Source organism: Python bivittatus, unplaced genomic scaffold (assembly GCF_059951505.1).
Source record: "Python bivittatus isolate LINGU-HERP-01145 unplaced genomic scaffold, Pbiv_v1 ctg000580_np1212, whole genome shotgun sequence".
Classification (NCBI taxonomy): Eukaryota; Metazoa; Chordata; class Lepidosauria; order Squamata; family Pythonidae; genus Python; species Python bivittatus.
The window spans coordinates 25,390,072-25,411,229 of record NW_028277087.1 but is presented as its reverse complement, the minus strand read 5'-3'; the positions used below and the strand labels follow the sequence as shown (position 1 = coordinate 25,411,229).

The following is a 21,158-nucleotide window of genomic DNA, read 5'->3' as shown; positions in this document are numbered from 1 at the left end:
GTCACTAACAGTGCAATCAAAATTCATAATTTCCCTCCCTGATTCTTAATATATTCTATTTTAGCTGTATTCTGTTCTATTCTGTCCTGGGTATGTTCAAAATTTGTAGTACTTTTTGAAGTAACTGCCTAAGTCCATCCCAAAATAATTCAATTTTTATTTTTTTAAAAACAAAGATAATTTAAGGTATAATATTCTGTATGTGTCCAAGTATAGTTCACTCTGAACTGCAGTCTAAATGTAAGCAAAACAAAACAATTCAAAATCTAGATACCTACAAAAAAGTAACATCTAGTATAAGAAAATCTAGAGTTTAGAGGAAATACTAGTTTTTAATAACAAGATTACATATATTTACAACAGGATTTTTTATTACAAATACAACAAAGAGTCTTATGGCAGACTAACAAATTTATGCAATTGTCTTTTTATGGGGTCACAAGATTCGAGGATATTTGGAGTAGCTCTTAAGAGTTTTATATTTTTTATTTCAGCTCATCCAAAATTTTTAAATAAAATTATTCTTATACTTACCGTATTTGTAGAAAACAATCTTTTTCTTCAGTGAGGCTGTAGATGAGTTCTGCTTGATGTGGTGATTGTTTATTCCAGCATGTTCTATCTGAGACAAGTATTCTTCATTTCACCCACTTAAGAAAAGCGTGTGATAAATGCCACATATGTGATTTTCAATTATCCCAGCTTCCAAAATAACTTAATTCCTTCCAACAGGAGGGAACCAGAACCCTCTGGCATGGATTCTTCTGAAATTCTTTCCACAAAGCCCATTCAGAGTTTCTGCCTTTCCACACAGACTTTGTTTTGAGCCAGCGAGAACAGTTTTGGAAGCTCTCTATGGATGCTAAATGTATTGTCTGTAGTCATATGAATAATCGTAGTCTGAAGCCAAGCCAGATGTGCTCCTAGCTAAAGTAAAACTGTCGGTTGGATGATGTGATGCTTGGATGTGCATAGCTGTAGGTCACAATTCACTGCTGTATTTTTATGCCCTGTTGTGCTCTAAAAATAACCCAGTTGCTTTTTGTCGTTGGACTGAACTTTTGGGCAATTTTGACTGGATTTGTTGTCTGCTTCTTCGTATTAGTTTGAGGTGCAGCGACAAGAAATTATTGTGCTGCTCAGATTACCTATTCACCGTTATACTAACACATACATACAAACATACTTATACTAAAATTAACAAGACTCTGCAAGCTCATCTCAGGTAAATTTATGTCAGTTTAAGACTACCTACTAAGCAGCATACAGAGAGATTCTTAGTGTATGCTGTCTGTGGTTAAATTAATCCTTCAGTATTTGCAAAGTTCTTATTTATAGTCCACAGCTGTCAGCAAGTTTGTGAATCTTTTTCCTAATCTTATGAGTATATTTAAAGAAGAAGCTTGCTCCTCTAACATTTCAGAGAAACTATGTGAAAGTTATGGTTTTTAAAAAATAACATCCTAATGGCAAGAAGTCAGTGAACTTAGAAGTTGCCTTACATTATATAATCACAAGTCTTTCTCCATCTAGATCAGTATTGTATATCCTATGATGAGATTCATGCATTGCACTAAATTATGCTTCATTGAATGAAGTATAGTTTGCTGGGTTTACATAACATACAGCCATAAAGCAACCATAATATATGCTGCTTTGTGTATTGTCTATTTCATGTCTGTCTTTTCTATTACTGTACCTGCTAATTCACCTTTTGCACCAGAACCTAGGACATGGGAATCCTGTTAATACAAAACATTTGTTTTACCATGCAGTTGAGGTCCTGCCAATAATTTAGATTTCAGCTCTGTTGAGAAAAAATATTCATACCTGATCCTAGATTTTCCTTACATATTTGAATATACCTTCTCTCTTAGTTTGCCTTCGCTTGATTCAGATTGGGGAGAGGATTGAGGAAGTAATTTCCACTTTAATATTTGTTATCTTTTCTTAGCACAAAAGCATCAAGCAGCCATTTTGCCATTCCCCTTATTGGATTTCTTGCTATAAATATGAAGAACAAATATGGAATACATCTTAATTCATTCTTTCTCCTGATGTAATTTTCAGTAGAAATAGTCTCTTTTTGTAAGAACTGGTCTCACCTGGTTAATCCCCTTTTCAAAAATGTTGAATTGAACGGTTGTAGAAGAATAGTTCTGCAAATCTGGTCTAGATGTCACTGTATATAAAGGGTGACATCTGTGGCTGTTATTAAAGCTGATATTGCTTATATGTTGGAAAAATTCAAATGCCAGTACTAATCATCCTCAATTGGAAGGTTTTCACATTGCATTGTATGTGGTGCTAAAAAGTGGGGAAAGTAGTTGGATGTAGAATGACAGGATGCCTTTGCAAATTTTCAGACAAAATTAAAATGTTCTTTGCCGGCATAGTTGCCAGGTTAATACACTCTTTTATTGTGAAAGCTAAATAGTGGTGATAAGTTGCATTAGAAAAAAGAACATACTTTAGATAATGTGACCCACTCTGCAGAAGAATCAAGAAAGTAAAATTCTGCAGGATTAAGGATTCAGCAAACAATCTGTTGGAGATGCTAGATTGCTTAAACAGTATGGACAGAAAATGATATATATTTTAAAAGTCCAATATTCCATCCTCAGAGCCCATGTAAATAGAGTAATGGAGTTGTGTGTCTGGAAATCAAGTAAGAGATTACTTCATAAGATTTAATGTGTTTTCATAAGTATACTTTTTCAATGGGAAACTTAAAAATTCTTCCTCAAGTCTGTGGGCAGGAAGGTATCAAACAGGCCTTATATTTACTAAATATATAATGTAAGAATGGCCAGTTTTACTCATCATACTGAGCCAGTGTTCTCCAACTCAGATAATGTTGCATTAGCTCGAGGGGTGCAGTTGGTTTTATATATTGGTAGAAACATCTGTAGTGAATGAGAAATGAAGAAAAAAGCGTATCAGGCTGCGTCACTAAGTATACCATTTATTTTTTAAAATACTATGAAGCAGCTACTTTTTCACCATTTCATTAAGCAGATTACCAATATTGGTTGTTTTGAATAACAATATGGACTCCTTGTAACTAATCACCTTGTGAGGATAAATATACAGGAAGTTGTGGTTGTGTGAGGTCCTCGCTTAATGATGGCAACCGGGACTGCTGTTGCTAAGCAACACAGTAATGTGACACCACACTTTACGACCACGTTGCTTAGCCATTGTAAGCTGAGGACTACCTGTAGGGTTTTCTCCATTTTCTCTAAGCGGACAGGTCACACACAAGGAAATCAAGGTAATAAATCAGCACATATCACAGTATTTTAGGCTGAGGAAGTGATCAGTTGGTGTTTTAAAAGACTGTATAGAGAACAAAGTGCCTGGTATGTACAAAAATGGTAAAGTTTAACCATATAAGGGAAAAGCATACCTTAAACCAAGAGAAATGGACACATTGTGTTATGCATGACTGTAAGTACTGTAACCATCATGATATTGGTATCTGTTCCTGCTGAATAAATGTTTCTATTTACCTGTTGGCCTTCTCTCCTCTTTGGATGTGAGTCATCATCATCCCACAACAGTTGAAGCCTAGCAGGGTTTAGCTTCTTCAAAGAGGCAACTATGCCTGAAAATCATTTCCAATTCTGCCAAGAAAAGTTATATTGACAGTTCTCTGTAAAGGAAAAAAAAAATCAAGTTTTTAATTTGGCATGTGTCAGCTTCTTATAAGAGGCTATAAATCTTGCAGATTTAGCTCAATATTAGATTATTTTTAATGGGAATCAGGCTAAAAATTGATTTAAAAAGCCATTCTGTTCCACAGAAAAAAGCATGTGCCTTTAGGGGTTTTTCAGGTTTTAACAGGGAAGCATGGGGGTTTAGAGTTTAAAACCAAGTTTAAGATTTGAGCTTAAACTGAAGATTTGGACACTGATGTGGTCCTATCTCTAATGCAACACATTCTCAGATAACTCTAGTCAGCTGAAAAATTTGATTTCTTGCTAATATATTGTTCTGGTGACTATTTATTTTATTCAATTTTTATGGCTGCCATCTCAACAAACTGACTCTAGGTGGCTAGCAACAGTTAAAACCAACAAAGAATATTAAAAAAATAAATAAATGCACAGTCAGCAGCCATAGCGTTTTTTTTTTAAGGATAACTCAATATAACAACTTAATGGGCTCTAACTAACACTCTGACCCCACTCCTGGGAACACAGCAGTGTTTCAGGTTCTTGCGAAAAGCCAACATGGTCAGGGCCAATCTGATCTCTGAGGACATGATGTTCCACAGGGTGGGTGCCATGACAGAAAAGGCTGTCTTCCTGAGCCCAATAGATGGCACTCTATAATGGACAGACCTGTAGTATGCCCCTCCTGCTGGATCTGATGGGAGGGATGAACAATTGTGGAGAGGCGAGCCCACAAATAACCTGGCCCCATGCTGTGAAGGGCTTTGTAGATGACCATCAGCACCTTGAATTGAACCTGGAAGCATGCTGGCAACCAATGCACCTTGTGCAGATCAAGGAGTGCCCATAACTGTCCACAGTGCTGCACTTTGTACCAACTGCAGCTTCCACGTGCTCTTCAAGGGCAGCCCCATGTAGAGTGCATTGCAGTAGTTCGCTTGGAAGGTGACTAAGTCATCATGAGTGATGGTGAGCAGAGCTGCTTGGTTCAGAAAAGAGCACAAATGACAAAAGTCCTCCTGGCTATGGCTGATACTTGTACTTCAAGCAGGAGCCATGAGTCTATGACACCCCCCCCCCCCAAATTGTGACCAGTTCTGCTTGGAAAAAAAATATGGGAAGTCCCCGAAACCGAGTGTGTGGGTGGGGTGAGCTAAAATCTGAAGCCACTCAGTCTTGCTATGGCTGAGCTAAAGCCTGTTCTTTCCCATCCGAACCCCAACAGCCTCCAGACACCAAAGCAGAACCTCTCTTTAACAGCAGATAGCGTATGATTGAACAGTACTAGGTTTTTCAATGGTTTATTGTATTTTGAAATAGATATACACCAGAAGGATAACACCTAGAATAGCCTTTGTCTTGATGTTCTCCGTATCTGCTGGCTAAAAAATCTGGGAATTGCATTCACCAAAATTTTGGAATGATATTGGCTGGATTCATGAGACTTGTATCATATTGTGGCTTAGCACAATGTGTGAATTGAGTATTCCATAAATATTGCTATGTTATGTTACAGCTCTTGACAAACGGAATTTTTGCATCCACCAAAGAGATTCCATTTGTGTCTGGATTGAGTTGTTGCTAAAGTGTGGAGCACCTGCCTTTAATGGCAGAGATTTTAATTTGTATTTAATTTGTCAAGAGCTGTAACATAACATAGCAATATTTATGGAATACTCAATTCACACATTGTGTTAAGCCACAATATGATACAAGTCTCATGATGTTTGGTATTTCATGCTTGTTTCACACAAATTAATACTTTTAGTAGCTCATTATAAGAAACATGGGTATATGTGATTTCAGCTGGCATATAACCTGAGGCTCATATTTTATTTTATTTTATCTTATCCAGAGCAGTATATAAAGCTGTTTACATTACTTATGTAAGGATGTATTTTTATTATTTTGGTAGCTGGTTGCTCTTTGTTTTTTACTTGTACTATGTGGATAAAGGTGCTTAATTAACTTTCATTATGGCTTTTTCATTCAGTTAAAAAAACAGGGTAAGAGAATTGTGAAAAAGGAGAGAGGTACATGTTTTTTCCATGAGAAACAAGTCCCAGATTTAACTGGCATCACTAGTTAAAAGGATCAGCTAATATAGAACAAATACTTGCCTAAGATTCTAGTTATTGCTCCTTCACTAATCTGATGAACTCTAAGTTGGGATCATAATTTTCAGAATTCCTGGCAATCAGGGAATGTTTCTTTGGTAAATGTGATTTTTTAAAAAAATTGTTGAGTTTGGCCTTTTAATCTTACAGTCTTGGCAAAATTCGTTGGAGAAAAAGCACCTGCTTAGCTAACTTGTTTTTCTTTGAAATGCATAGTAATTAAGAGTACATGTTTGTATTCTAAAAAAAACCCCTGTCATATATTGTTTTGAACAACATGGTTACGTGGAACATAACATCTTTAGACATAAAACAGTATGGTGTCTTTAATGATAGACTCTGCAATTAAGGGGTGGGGTACCTGTGATGCCTGAAGTTTTTTATATGCCCTTGGCAAGATGTGTTTAATCTACGACATGAGAAAAGAACTTGTTTGTAATATAGGTCTTGGAAGTAGGTCTTCAGCAGATTTATGTCATATTGGCCAAACATCGGAAAGGAATCCTATTACTAGTTCTTTTATTAAACTAGCTAGGCAGATGGACTCCCTGTGCCATAGGATTTTTAAATATTGTTATGCATTGTGCTATATGGTGCTTATTAGTCCTAATTTTCTTTAGAATGATATATATGTAAAAGTACAGCATTTATATCAGAGTGCATGCTTTATGGGCTAGCCAGGCTTTGATGGACTATGTATCATCTGTATGTGATACCATTCTGTATAAAGAGAGCCAGTTTGGTGTTGTGGTTAAGGCATCAGGCTAGAAACTGGGAGCCCATGAGTTCTCTTCCTGTCTTAAGCAGAAAGCCGGCTGGGTGATCTTGGCAATGGCAAACCCCTTCTGAAAAAACCTTGCCAAGAAAACTGCAGGAATTAGTCCAGGCAGTCACCAGGAGTCAACCCTGACTCAAAAGCACCCCCCACAAAAACCTGAATAAAGATATAAATACATATTAAAACTACCATGGATCAGTATAACTCTGCTCACTATTACACTCTAGTCATCTCCCAAGTGGACCACCGTATCACGCTCTGTGTTTTATGCCATTGCATAAAATGAATGTTCCACGTGAGCATCTTGCCTCATTTTTTCTGGATTTCAAACCTAGTGTAGCCCAGCTAAACTTTGAGTTAGAACATGTGTAGGAAGGTGTGAACGAATGTGACTTTATGGGTTCAGAAAGTAAGCAGGAAGTGTTGCAAATCTACTTTTGTTGCTACGTGACCAGATTTTTTTTTTTAAGTAGTGCTAGGGATACTCTCTGGCCTTCTTAATTTAAAAGGAGTTTTATTTTGCTCCCTATTTAAAAAATCTTGAAGTAGTTTATAGTTCCCCATCTCCTTTCAGTTACTACAATAAGTTTTAGGTTATTGTAGTAACTGAAGCTTTAAGTGTCATTGTTTTGAATGCCATCTAGAAAAAAATGACACTTTTTGTGTGAAAATTGGTTGAAGTCTGCTCAGTCTTTTTCAGCATTCATTGAAACATTCAACAAGTCAGACCCTGGAACATTGTGTGCCTTAGGTTAAAACTGCATTATACATTTTTTTGATTGAATTTCAGTACTTTGCATCTTAAAATTCATGTGTGAATGGTGCTTCGGGGTCATTTCATACATTTAACTGAATCGAACAGCAGAAAGCATCAGCTACCTGTAGCTTTCTAGTGAGAGTATCTGTTTGATGTATGCTGTATATTGCTGTAGCTACTGGTTTTAACAGGCTGTCTGAAAATCACAAGTGAGGATGCCATCTGGATCTCCTGGAGACTTCCACAAGGTTGGTGCCACAACTGAAATACACTGATTTCCTGCTCCTGAATCTCTCTTGGGATAGGAATCCTCTATACCCCTCCTCAGGATGTGCACTGGCATGCTGAACGGATGACTCAGTTTGAAACAGTGATCCTGCAGATACTCGGTACTTAGCCAGATATGGCTTTATGGGTCAGAATCAGCATTTTAAAATGTAACTAGAAGCCTATTGCTAACCAGTGCAGAGCCTACAGCATTACTGGATTGTGCAGGTAGTGGTTTTCACCTGCCAATAACTAGGCTGCTACACTTTGCATCAAGTTTCTGAGTAGTCTTCAAAAGCAGCCCCTTAAAGAATGCATTGGAGTAATCTATACAAGCTGTGATAAGAGGGAGGGTTACTTTCACCAGGGCCTCATTTCTCCAAGGATTGCAGCTGGCAAACCAAACAAAATTGGATAAAATTCTCCTTAGCCATGATATCCACTTGCTTATCTAGCAGTAATATTGAGTCTAGGAGGACCTTCAAGTTAGGGTCCTGGTCTGTTGGGAGTGCTACGCCATTCAGAATCACCACTGGAGCAGATAGAGTACTAATGGTTTCTAGGCAAACAGCAGCTTAGTCTTGCTGGGATTCGACTTCAGTGTGTGTCTTTCCATACAGATCAGTACAGCCTCTAGTCGCTGGGTTAAGATGCCCACTGCATCATTGGCTTGGCCTGGTGATTTGCTGCATCTCTAGGTATCATCAGTATATCTTTTCACTCCAAACCAACAGAATACTTCTTTTGGTGGTTCTGTATAACTGTTAAAGAATAAGGGAGAATGAAAGAAGAACCCTGTGTAAAAGACTGACACCTTGTAGTATGCAGCAAGTAGACCTGTCCTCTTCCTAGAACTGGAACAACTCAAGAAGGAGCTCAAACTTGACAAAAGGTACTCAGATACAGGATGTGGCATAGCTAAATAAGAATCTTCATTGTATGCAAGAAGAGTGCCCCTTTAAGCAGTTGATTGCCTTCTGTCAATATGAGAATATGGCTGCTGCTTATACCCATTATAGGTTATAGCTGATGCTGATTTTTCCTACCTTTCCTACAGCTTGATGGACACTTCTCTTTGCAGTTTTTAGGCTTGGTGCTACTTGGCTGTAGGCTGTTGACATATCTAGCATTCTGGCTCTAGGAACCTCTAGCTTTCAACATGTCTCCCACAATATATAAGTGAAATAATGCATTCTTGCTCATGATAGCAACTGGTATCAAGTAATATATTGCTTTTAACAGTTAGTATATGCTACTGCAGCTAATTGCTTAGATGGTTTAATACTCCATGAATTTATAAAGCTGTCCAGTTAGTACCTTGTGCTAGAAAGTTCCATTGCTTAACCATATACAGTACTATGAAAATACAAAAAACATAACTATACTACATTAGCCTAGTATTCTATTTACATAGCAATTAGTTAGGTACCAATAGGCAGCCCACAGATGGCACAGATTCCATTCAGTTTGATGGGTATGACCAACTTGTGGCAAATTCTGTAGCTTGAGAATATGTAAAGTGTGTGCGCCTTCAAGTCAGTGTTGACTCCTAGTGAGTGCCTGGACAAGTCCCTGCAGTTTTCTTGGCAAGATTTTAGAAGTGGTTTGCCATTGCCTCCTTTCTAGGGCTGAGAGAGTAACTGGCCCAGAGTCACCCAGCTGGCTTTGTGCCTAAGGTGGGACTAGAATTCACAGTCTCCCATTTTCTAGCCTGGTGCCTTGACCATTACATCAAACTGGCTCTCAGATTTGATGGGTATGACCAACTTGTGGCAAATTCTGTAGCTTGAGAATGCATGAAGAAGTATTTTCTTTTATCTTCCCCGAATCTCTCATCATTGTTTCATCTTATGATCCCAGGCACTAGTGTTATGAAAGGAAACCAAAAGCATCTCCTTCTCCGCTTCCATTACATTCTCTTGGAGAATTGATAAAGCATATCCTGACAGGACTTTGTCCTGTGAATGTGAAAATTGGAGCATGGGTCCTTATTTGAGAAGCATCAGAATGATACTAGAAGCAACATTTAGATCAGAAGGTCTTTTTTCATTGATGTTCAAAGTTGCTGTGAGTTAGGCAACCTTATAAATCTACAATAAAATAAAATAGATATACTGTATGTATGCTATTGCTGACAGTGTAATTTCAATTGTGTGCTATTAAGGTGCAACAGTATATTCTATTCAGCAGAGCAGCCTTTTGTTAAGTGCTCCCTTAGTAACAGCATCTAAATGATGGAAAGACAAATTTTAGAGCAGTTACCATTTGAGCAGCACATTCATAGTCCTTCCCTTTAAAGAGAAAGTGCAGGAGATGAGAAAAAGGGAGATGTGTGTTGCATAAGAGCATCAGTGTAGTTGAAAGCACACCCTTTGGATTAAGAGTGGTTGACATCAGTTTTATATGAAACCTCCAGCCCTTTCCTTACAGAAGCGTTGATGCTGGGATGGAAAATTGGGTATTAAAATGGAAACATAGGGGCCCAAAGTTATCAAGGTCTGTGAAAGAAGGGATGCTGTCAGAAATGTTTGTGTTCAAGAGAGCAATTTCCAGTGGCCTTGCTCCGTCTTATTTTTTTCCACTTAAATTTTCATACTTTACTTGCCTTCTTAATGCCCTGTCAGTTTCTCTTATTAAGAACATTAGTGGAATGCTGGAATGGTTAGTTCTCCGTCATTTTTTTTAAAACTGTAAGACTCTGAGTGCTATCAGTTTTGGTAAGCTATAGCTGTTGACAGTACTCTGGTTTAGATTTTCATGCAATATATCTATTCTTATGTATGTCTGGTAAGGGGATTGTCTCCCCAAAAGCCTTTCCAGATCTCCATTAAACCACTTGTATTAACTTTGCAGCTTAAATACAATTTCCTGTTCTAACAAAGGAATAATCTGATTCTGTAAATGATGCAACATCTGAAAAGATAATGAAGTTGCTGTACTAACAGCATTTAGTGCACCATTGATTTATCAAGAAAAATAGATTAAGCAGACAGTTTTATACCACTAAACAGCTATTATGTTATGTTTTTATATTTATTTGGTCTATACATCTTTGTGTTGTAGAACTGACGGAAATGTATAATCTCCAGCTTCCAATGCAACATCTGAGGAGCATGACTATATCTGGATCGGGGCTATTAGCTTTGCCACTATGCTACAATTGGCTATGTTCATATAACACACTAAGCCAAAGATAGCCACATTATGTCTTAGCATGAACATAAATTTAGTACTTAATATGAATGTGTACTTCTCAGATCAGCAGTTGTAATTCTATCTCATATGTGACATTTTTCTAGACCTAGGTTCAGACATTTAGTTCGTCGTTTATATGGTTAAAGTTGTCCCATTCCTGTACAAGAAGAGCAAGTCTGAACAGGGACATGCAAGAGAACTACAAGGTTTGCAGAACTACACTCCAGGCAGAATTTTGCGCAATATTGATAGCAAGCTGACACATAATGTCTATGCAGTAATTCTCTTGGAATTCTTTATAACACTTTTTGAAGACAGGAACAACTTTTACCCTCCATAATTTATCAAAGATAACAGAAAAGGACTCTGAGATGATATCTGCAGATTCCTTCAGGACTGTCAGATGTTATTTATTTATTTATTTATTTATTAAATTTATCCCCTCCTATCTCCCCCTAGTTGTCTAGTCTTGGAAACTTAAATTCATTAATAATAACAAGGGGCTCCCTAACTTTCTCTTTACTACCTTGGGATGCTCTTCTCTCCTTTTTGCTCCTACTCCTATTTTTAAATTGTGTGCTGTCTTCAGTAGAGTACTGTATAGTTGCGTTAAATGTAGTAAATCTTATTTAATATAGTAAAGTAGTAAAATAAATAAATTGTGGTTAATAAATATTTCCCTTGTAGTTTCTTAAAATAAAAGAGTACACAAGGGACTTGCATTCTTCTGAAGAAATATAATATTGAATACAAGACGGGAGAAGGCAAAAGCAGAACTCATGCTGATTCATTATTAACGTTTTCAGTTAAAAAATCATATAGTTCTGTTAATGTTTGCAATAAATATGTCACCCACAGTTGTTCTGCTCAAATGCTTAACAAGCTGCTCTAATGCAACCTTCTTGAACATGAGAGACTCTAGATGAGTGACCTCCATCACTTCCAGTCTGCATTGGACATGTTGGTTGAAGGATCATGGGAACTGTATCCCAAAACATCTGGAAGGACCCAGCTTTGTGAAGATTGCTGTAATACTTGTTTCCTACTTTATAGATTATTTTAGTTGGTCTTATGCATTTTCCTTGCATGCTCAATGTCCCAGAACATTTTGTGTAGAAAATGAGTTTTTTCATGGACAGAAACAGTGGAATCAGATGACTGTGCCCATAATTAATTATGCCTCTTTGTAAAATTATTTTGTGGTGGTACTCAGGGGTTATCAGTCAGATTTTTTATGATAAGTTTCCATTTTAAGTCAATTTTTTACTTCTAGGACACCTGTGCTGCAAAGCGCTGGAGTGGAATATGTAAAAAGATATAGGCAATTGGAGGCAGAAGAACTGAATGCAGCAGGTGGCAATTGGTCTTCCACTAAACCAGGTAATTTTTCCCCACTTTCTCCCTTATCTTAGAAAGCCCTTCCAATCATGCATTGATCATAAGAATGGATTGTGAAATGTGGCATTTGGTAAACATTGGAATGAGATCTTGTATTTGAAGGAATGGCTCTGTTTTTCACCAATTTCAAGAGGAAGAGCTGAGCATGCATTTTCCAAGCTGGAAAAAGATACAGCTTTGGTTATCCAGATAGCTGCAGCTGTTCAAGCAGAACAGAATGCTGGATTTGCTCTTCCATCTTTCATTGCTAAAAGATGAATAATTTTGCATTACTTCTAAAAATGGACCAGTGATAGAATTTCTTTTTTAATCCGAGTGCTGTTCTGTTCCATAGCTGATGGCAATTTGGGTCTTGTCTTAGAGCAAAAGGCAAGAAATTCTGTGGATGATGGGAAGAACGTCTCTTGTGTTAGTCTGGGTCTATGAAGGTCCTTCGGATTGCTCTGGCTTAACTTGAGAGTTTATGTGTGTTCATATCTGGAATACTGGGCATAGTTCTGGTTGCCCCACTTGAAAAAAGATATAATAGAGCTAGAAAAAGTGCAAAAGAGGACAGTCAAGATGATCAGGGATTCAATAACTTCCCTAGGAGAAAAGACTGGAACCTTTACCGTGGAATAAAGATGGCAGAAGAGGACATGTCTGAAGTGCATAAAATTCTGCATGGCATGTAGAAAATAGATTGGGGAAAGTTTTTCACCCTTCCTCAACGTTAGGAACAGAGTCCATCCAATGAAGCTGGCTGGAAGGAATTTGAGAAGAGATGGAAGAAAGCACTTCTTCACATAGCCCTTATGCTAATCTTTGAATTCATTAATATAAGACACAGTTGTGGCCACTAACTTGGGTAACTTTAAAAGTGAATTGGGTAAGTTAATGCAGGTCTGTTGATAGCTATTGATCTTGATAACCTACTACCCCTCGGCTTTTTGGTTAAGATAAAGTGTAGATAATTTAATATTACTTATTTATGTATTTGATTTACACCCCATCTTTTTGTACAGGAGCTCAAGGCAGCATACATAATGCTCCTTCCTCCTGTTTTTCTCCACAACAAGCACCCTATGAGAGTTGGACTGAGAGAGAGTGATTGGCCCAGAGTCACCCATTGAACTGAGGATGGACTAGAATCTGGGTGTTCCCACTCCTAGTCCAGTGTGCTTCCAAATACAAGTTGCATAGAAACCATGGTGGGAGAAGGGTATGTTTTTGTTTCCTCCTTCCAAGCACCCCAAAGTTACCTGGTTAGTCATTGTGAAGAAAAATATGCTGTATTGATTGGGCTTGCCTGATCCAGCAGGGGTGTTATTATGTTCTAAAATTGGTGCACCTGTTTCATCTTTACAACTTCTGAACCTCTCTCCTGAAACGGTCCTTGGCTCTACTCATTTTTGTAGTGTAGCTATTGATGTGCCATGCAAAGCCTAATGTATCCTTGAATTGATAGAAGTTGATTTGTTTATTTTTTATTCACATAAGCAAACAGGAGCTTTATTTTTTTTATTCACATAATTTGTATTCTAGCAATTCCAGGTGGCTTAGAATATATGAAACTAAAATCACCCATAAAATCATGATAGAACAATTCCCAGTTAAAAAACATTACAGTATATACTCGCATATAAGCCCATCTGCGGATAAGCCAACCCTCAAATTTTTAACCCAAATATCATGAAAAATGTGCCACCTGGGGATAAGCTGGATTGAAATTTTTGAATGTTTTAATTTTCACAATTGGCTTGTCTGCGGATAGCACGTTTCTCATGGTATTTGGGTTAAAAATTCAAGGGTCAGCTTATCTGCAAATGGGCTTGTCTGTGACTACCTAGGGTTAGGGTACTTTTAAAAAGTATTACTGTATACTGTGGTCATGTGATTGTGATCTGTGACCTTCCCTGCTGGCTTCCCACAAGCAAGCCCCATTGCGCTTGCGCCATGCCTTCTCTGCTTCCTGCTCACCCTCTCCCACCCAGCAGCAGCCACCCAAGCCCCACTGCACTTGTACTGTGCCTCCCTGGCCACCCATGGACCCCCTTGCTCCCTCTCCCACCTGGCAGTAGCCACTTAATCTGCCTGCTGGCTTGCTTGCAAGCAGTCTGGGACTTGCAACTTCCCACCAGCTTCCCCACTGACTTTGGTTGTTGGAAGCCGGCAAGAAGTTGGGAGGAGCTGCTCACTTAACGACCCATGATCCTCGCTTAACAATGGCAACAGGGACTGCATGGATTGCCGTTGCTAAGCGATACAGTCGTGACGTCGCACTTTACGACCGCATCGCGTATTGATAGACATTCCAATCCCAATTGCTGTCATAACTCGAGGAATACCTGTAACAATACCTGTATCAGCAAGCAGCCAACTGCATTCCTTGGCAGGCTGCAAATTTGGAGTCCTTTTCAAGGACAACTCCATATAAAGTAAATTGTAGTCATCTAACAGATGACAAGGATGTAGAATCCAACTTTCTGCTAGTTGTGGATCTTTTTACTGATGAAGCTTACTAGTTACCATTTTTCCATTTCGCCCTTCTGTAGCCTGTGTTAACACAATACACTGAATCACAAACGAAACAAACTTACTTTATCTTAACAAAATAGAGTTAGGAAATTATAATAAATATTTTTGGGGCCACACTTGAATGATATGTCTCAGAGATGTCTCTCCATTTAATTAAGGCAGTTAATGAATGCATTAGCTGTATTTCCAGTGACATGAGTTATTTATTTATACATAGATTTAAAAAATGCCTGACTCCCAATGACTCTGAACACTTTACACAATAAAAAAGTAGAATAACACATTAAAGAACAAAGAGTTGTGCGCCCAGAAGAATACCATGTCAAATAAAACCATTTAATATTTTAGACATCTTGAAATATTGATGCTACTTATAGAGCTGAAGTAGTTGAAGTACTGATGAGTAAAAGCTAGGTAAGGATCTTGCACATATAGGAATATAGAAAAGGAAATGAAGCAAGGTATCTTAAATGGGAAATTCCAGTGGTGAGTATCAGGAAAAAGGGAAGCGTTTGGCAATATAAATGTTCATAAATGATGTCACCTTTTTGTTGTGCCTTGTTATAAAGGGGTGGGGCTTTATTATGGTACAATTATTAATAGTGTTTACTATAGGAGTAAAGTGGTGCCTTGGGAACCATTTCTGAAGAAGCTGGAGATTAAAATGTGTTTTAGCTTTAACTAAAAAGCAGTTGGGAATAAAATAATTTCTTCTGTTAATGTTGTGCAAGGCAGTGTCAAACTTCTGCTTGCAATCCTGTTTGGAACTGGATTAAAAAAATAAATTTAGCTTCCTAGTTATTAACCAACAAATTTCTAGGCACCTATCAGTGAACTTCTGGGATTTTTTTTAGCAGTGCTTGAAATATTTCTCCTAGCAGCTTGAAATATCTTTTAGCTCAGTTGGTCAAATTGAACAGAGCTCTTGATGTTTCCATACTGACATCTCTGAATTTGCCTGAGGGTGGATACCAGCCAGCTCTATAATGTTGTGACAAAATATATGAGTCTTTCAGAAGAAATTTATATTTAAAAGTAGCCCAATATTAATAGTAGTATTTTATTGTCATCACTATAACTTTTAAGAACAAAAGAATAGCCTAATTTTACTTACCATACTGTAGTATGTATGTATGTATGTATTTTATTAAATTTATATGATAATTAGTTATCTTAGTTATTAAGCCCAGATATATAAACAATTCACATATATAAACAGTTCATTTTACTTAAACTGCATCAGAACCAGAGAAACAGGATTATGAGATTTGGAACAAGCCAGGATCTATGCAAGTCTATTTCAAATCATGGTTAAGATTCTGGCTTGTTCTAAACCTCTGGCTATTTGAACAAGATGGAAGCAGTTAATGCAAGATACTTTGTGTAACTTTTCTCTATTCAGTGTTGGTCAGACCGCACCTGGAATATTTCACCAAGTTCTGAGTACTGTATTTTAGGAAGGACGTTGACAAACTGGAGCATGTCCAGATGAAGTATTGGATATGTTTAGCTTGGAGAAGTTTGTAGGGAGACATAATAGCTGTCCTCAGATATTGGATGTCATGTGAAAGACAGGGCAGAATTGTTCAGAGTTGTTCCAGAAGACAGGACAAGAAATAATGGATTTAAATTACAAGGAAGTAGATTTGGCTGTATATCAGGAAAAATTTCCTAATGTTAAGATTTGCTCCTTACTGGAAAATACTGCTTCAGGAAGTGGTGGGCTCTCCTCATTGGAGGTTTTTAAATAGAGGCTAAATGACCATTTGTTGGAGATTCTGTGGTAATGAATACCTGCTTTCCTTCCAATTCTTTCAGATTCCATGAACTGCCATAACTTTAATAAATCTCAGTATCAGATGTGACTGGGATAATGTGAAGGCCCTTCCAAACTGTAGCTTCATGGTCAATAATAGAGGCTGTGTTCTCGTGACATGCTAACACGATTGACTGAATTAATTCAATTGACAGGGCACAACATACTGAACCATAAAGCAAGCATACTGGCTGGGCTTGCGCAACAAAATGAGATACAAACCAGGCAACCACATTACAGATAGTCCTCATTTAACATCCATTCGTTCAGTGACTGTTCGGAGTTACAACTGCACTGAACGAAGGAACTTACAACCGGACCTCAAAGTTCTGGCCATTGCAGCACCCCCACAGTCACATGAACAAAATTTGAGCCCAATCTGGCCCACCCACACTTACAACTGCCTTTTGGCCACCCGCCTACCTGCTGCCGCCAGCTGTCCTGCCCCCTGGCCCTGCCCCCCCCACTGTGTCCACCTCACTGTGCGCCACTACTGTACTGGCTGGAGTCTTCTTTCATGCCACCTTTCGTGCTGGTGCAGCTGGGGCTTCTCTCACAGCCTGCCCGGGGCCTCTGTTCACATGCCAGCCAGGGCTTCCATTCCTTTTTTTCCACAAAAGAAGCCTGGCACATGAAAGAATGCCCCAGCTGTGCTGGTGCAAAAGAGGGCCCTTCTTTTGTGCCAGCACATCCAGGGCCGTCTTTTGCACACTGGCAAGAGAAACTCAATATGTGAAAGAAGGCTATGGCTGGTGTGTGGTTGCAGCTGCAGTCAGGGCTGGGCAGCAAGGGCATCTGGCAGCAGTGGGTAGGTGGGTGGCCAAAATGGCAGAGATGGGGGGGAGATAGGCAGGTGGGGGAGTTCAAGAGGAGGCAGTCCCTTACATTACTGAGGCCCGGAGCTGGAAGAGACCAAGCCTAATGACCGATGGGATTCAGTTAACAATGCCAGTAGGAACTGCTGGGATTTTCATCCTAGGCGATGTGCTCACGCAACGTTGAGCTTCACAACCTCATTGCTTAGCAGTGGAAATTCCAGTCTCAATTACCATTGTTAACAGAGGACTACCTGTATATCTTACTGTGTAGTGTGAATCCAGTTGTCAGATGAGAGTCAAAAGCTACATTGTCAGCCTTGCCTGTTAGACCTTAACTTATACTACTGCTACTATATTTTAACTGCTTATTGGTTGCTGTTCTTTGTTCTTAAACAAAATTAGCTTTTTTATAGTGTCTTACAATTTAATTTCTTTAAATTAAGATGGGAATACAAAAATGAGGTTAATAATGGGAACTTTGCAGCTCCGTCTCCAAGAGCTCATTCTAAACTTTAAATAAAACGAGGAGATAGATCTGAGGTGGCAGAATCATAAACGAAAATACTTAAATCCCAGGATAGGTTAGGAGAATCCTCCTCTGTATGCTTCTGCATAAAAAACGTTTGTCCCCTCTTTCTGCAGTCCCTAATCAAGAACTGTGCAAAGTAATTATGTAGTTAGATTAGGAAGAGATCCAGATTCAAAAGACAAAATGTAGCATAGAACGCATCCAAGCAGCTGACTTCTGCAGATGCTGTGTGACCTCAGGAAAATATATTTTTCGTTTAAGAAGTTTCTGATAGGTGTTATATGAACGTAAACCTAAAGCACTGTTGATTTGATTATTTATGATTGAAAGAATTAGTAAAGGATAGAAGTGTGACAAGAGTTCTGTATGTGAGACCAACCACTTGGTAGTGTCAAAAGTAGATATTTGGGAAAAATGAAAAAGAAAAAACATGAAAGTAAAAGTTGAAAAAATGCGGGAAGCTACGAAACAATTGTTGCAAAAAATAAGGATGAGAAAAATATGGTATAATGTGTAGAGATTGAAAAAGATATAGGTAGTCCTTGACTATGTCCATTCGTTCAGTGACTGTTTGAATTACAATGGCAATGAATGAATGGTGGTTATGACTGGTCCTCAGAGTTCTGGTCGTCCCAGTAGTCCTGCGGTCATGTGATCAAGATCTGGGCGCTTGGCAACCAGTTCACACTTAGGAGCAGTTGCAGTGCCCTGCAATCACGTGATCACCATTTGCAACCTTCCTGCTGGCTTCTCTAGAAAGTCAGTGGGGAAGCTAACAGGAAAGGTTGCAAGTCACTAGAATAAGTCTCCTCCACCCGCGCACCCTCCCCAGCCCCTCTGCACTTCTGGCCACTCACTCACCCTCCCACACCCTCCCCGAGCCTCGCCATGCCTTCCTTGCACCCCTGTGCACCCTCCCTGACCCTCATTGCACCTGCCGCACACCCTTGTGCACCCTCCCTGATCCTTGCCACACCTCCCTCGGATCCTTGCTTGCATCCTTGTGCACCCTCCCCAACCTTGCTGTGCCTCCCTGGTTCCCTCACATGCCCCCTTGCGACCTCTCCCACTTGACAGCAGCCAGTTAAACTGCCTGCCAGCCTGCTTGTGAGCCACCTGGGACTTGCAGCTTCCTGCCAGCTTCCCCACTGATTTGGTTGTAGGAAGCCAGCACGAAATTGTCTTGCCTAACAACCGTGGGATTTGGCTAATGATGGCAACTGGGACTGCGGGGATTGCTGTTGCTAAGCAATGTAGTTGCGCTTTATGACCGCATTGCTTAGCAATGGAAATTCCGGTCCCAATTGCTGTTGTAAGTCAAGGACTACCTGTAGTTGCAAATAATGTATTCAAGAGAATAAGGAACAGTTAAAAGAGAGAAAATGCAGGGTGATTTTGATGGAAATAAGTAATTTTAGAAGTGGGTGAAAAATGAAGCAAGGAGCTTACAGCAAAATGAATGGAATTAAAAATAAAAGTGATGACATTATTTGTGATGAAACTGAAGTGGGAATGCTGGAAGGAGAATGATTGTGATGGGAATACTAATTTGTATGAGTGATAGTGTGGTATCTGAAGGAATGGTATTGAAATAAATACTGTAAGTGTTAAAATTGAAGAAAAAAATGATGAAAAGGAAGCCATTAACACTGAAGAAAAGATGGTAAGGCTGCAGGTACAGATGATGTGACAGGAGAAATACCTGTACTAAAATTATGCCTTAATATGTTGTATAAATTAGGCCATCTGTTATTTCTCTAAATTCATAATTTCAGGTGCTCGAAAGAAACAGTAAAATGTGAATGGTGCATATGAATGAGAAAGAATTTCCAGTTAGAGCCAGTATCTGAATTTTGATTGACCAGACTTGACTTGCTAGATCACTGAGATACTGTATCAGTTTTTGCTTTCATTTCTTTTCATCCCTTTTCATGATGCCTGCCTGAAGTACAGTAGGCTCCTTCACCTTTCTGGATGCTGCTGCTGCGTGATAGAGCCAACCATAGATGTTGTGCACAGTTGAAGGAATAGTTGGATATTAGAATTAGAAAAACAGGCAGCTGTTCAGCAGAGATGCATTCAGTATCTACTGCTGATCAAAACTTGGATTTTGTGGTCTCTGAGCACAACATTTTGGTTAACCTGCATTTCTCATCTCTTCATTTGTGTCTCCAGGAACACCTCAGCACGAATCTACTCTTGCTACTTGCATACCAGATGGCAATTACAAATATCCTGACTTGCCCATCTCAAGATACAAGGAAGAGGTACCTACTTCTTTTTAAATCATAGTTTAAGTTACAACTGCTATGTCTTTCTTCCCCAGTGCCCATACTTTTTTTTGATCAATTGTGTTTTGTCCATTAATGGTTTTTGTGATGCTGAGTTAACTTTATTTTTCAGTCTTTCAAGCTTGTCTGTGTATATGTAAGTTTATATTAGGCTAATTGGGTTTGTTGTTGATCCTATTCTGAATGGGAAATTCACTGCCTCTCAAGGTAACAAGTGCACAGCCCAGAGTGTTACTAAATATGCCACTTACTTTGTAAATTCAAGAGATGTTTGTGGCCTGAAGTGCTTTTCTTCAGCAGTGTTGATGTGCCAGTTGTAATCCTATCTTGGGGTGGATGATGTTGCTACAGTCATTCATACTTCAATAATGTTGCAATGGAATTATTCAGAAGCATGGAAGTTACAATGAAGACCTGCAGTCCTTGCAATAAGGCAGCAAAACTATTGTCTTGCACTTGCCAGGCTTCTGAACTGAACCCAACTCTCCAGTATATTGTGCTTTTTGGGGGGGGGCGGTATTTGTGCTTGTTTCAATGAAAAATGAATTTAACAATACACTAAGCAATCTTCTGCTGATTGTACTCTTCAGCAATTTATAGGATGCTTCATAAATTAAATACATGAGAACTAAAGTAGTATTGGTTAAAAAAGATTAGAAAACAAAAGGAAATTCACATATAACCAATAGATTTTACGGAATATGGCTTAAAAAGAAGTTGTTTTTTTAACATGGAATTGGAATTTAACAATACCTGGAGATTTGCTCTTGATGTAGATGTTCTAGAGGAGAATTCCTAGCAGCTGGATCAGCAAAGAGGAATGGTCATTTAAAATAATAATTGGGGGCAACGAAAGATGTTGCAAGTGGAGGAATAAGAATTATGGACAGTGAAATAAGGGCTAAAAAGTGACACACAGCAGTGTGGAATCTGTAAAGGTGCACCAACAAGGAATTTCTACTACGAATATAGAAAAGAGAATTTTAGAATTGTTAAGA

The 21,158-nt window shown here is 38.6% G+C and overlaps 1 protein-coding gene across 1 annotated transcript in view; it reads left to right on the top strand.

The window, feature by feature from the left end:
- TDRD9 (tudor domain containing 9) overlaps positions 1 to 21,158 on the top strand; it is an 89,983-nt gene that overhangs the window by 6,270 nt on the left and 62,555 nt on the right. The window contains exons 2-4 of the mRNA XM_088149915.1: positions 12,065 to 12,171; positions 13,417 to 13,425; positions 20,045 to 20,136. Of these exons, the coding sequence (XP_088006041.1) occupies positions 12,065 to 12,171; positions 13,417 to 13,425; positions 20,045 to 20,136 (208 nt within the window). The remainder of the gene's footprint in view (positions 1 to 12,064; positions 12,172 to 13,416; positions 13,426 to 20,044; positions 20,137 to 21,158) is intronic.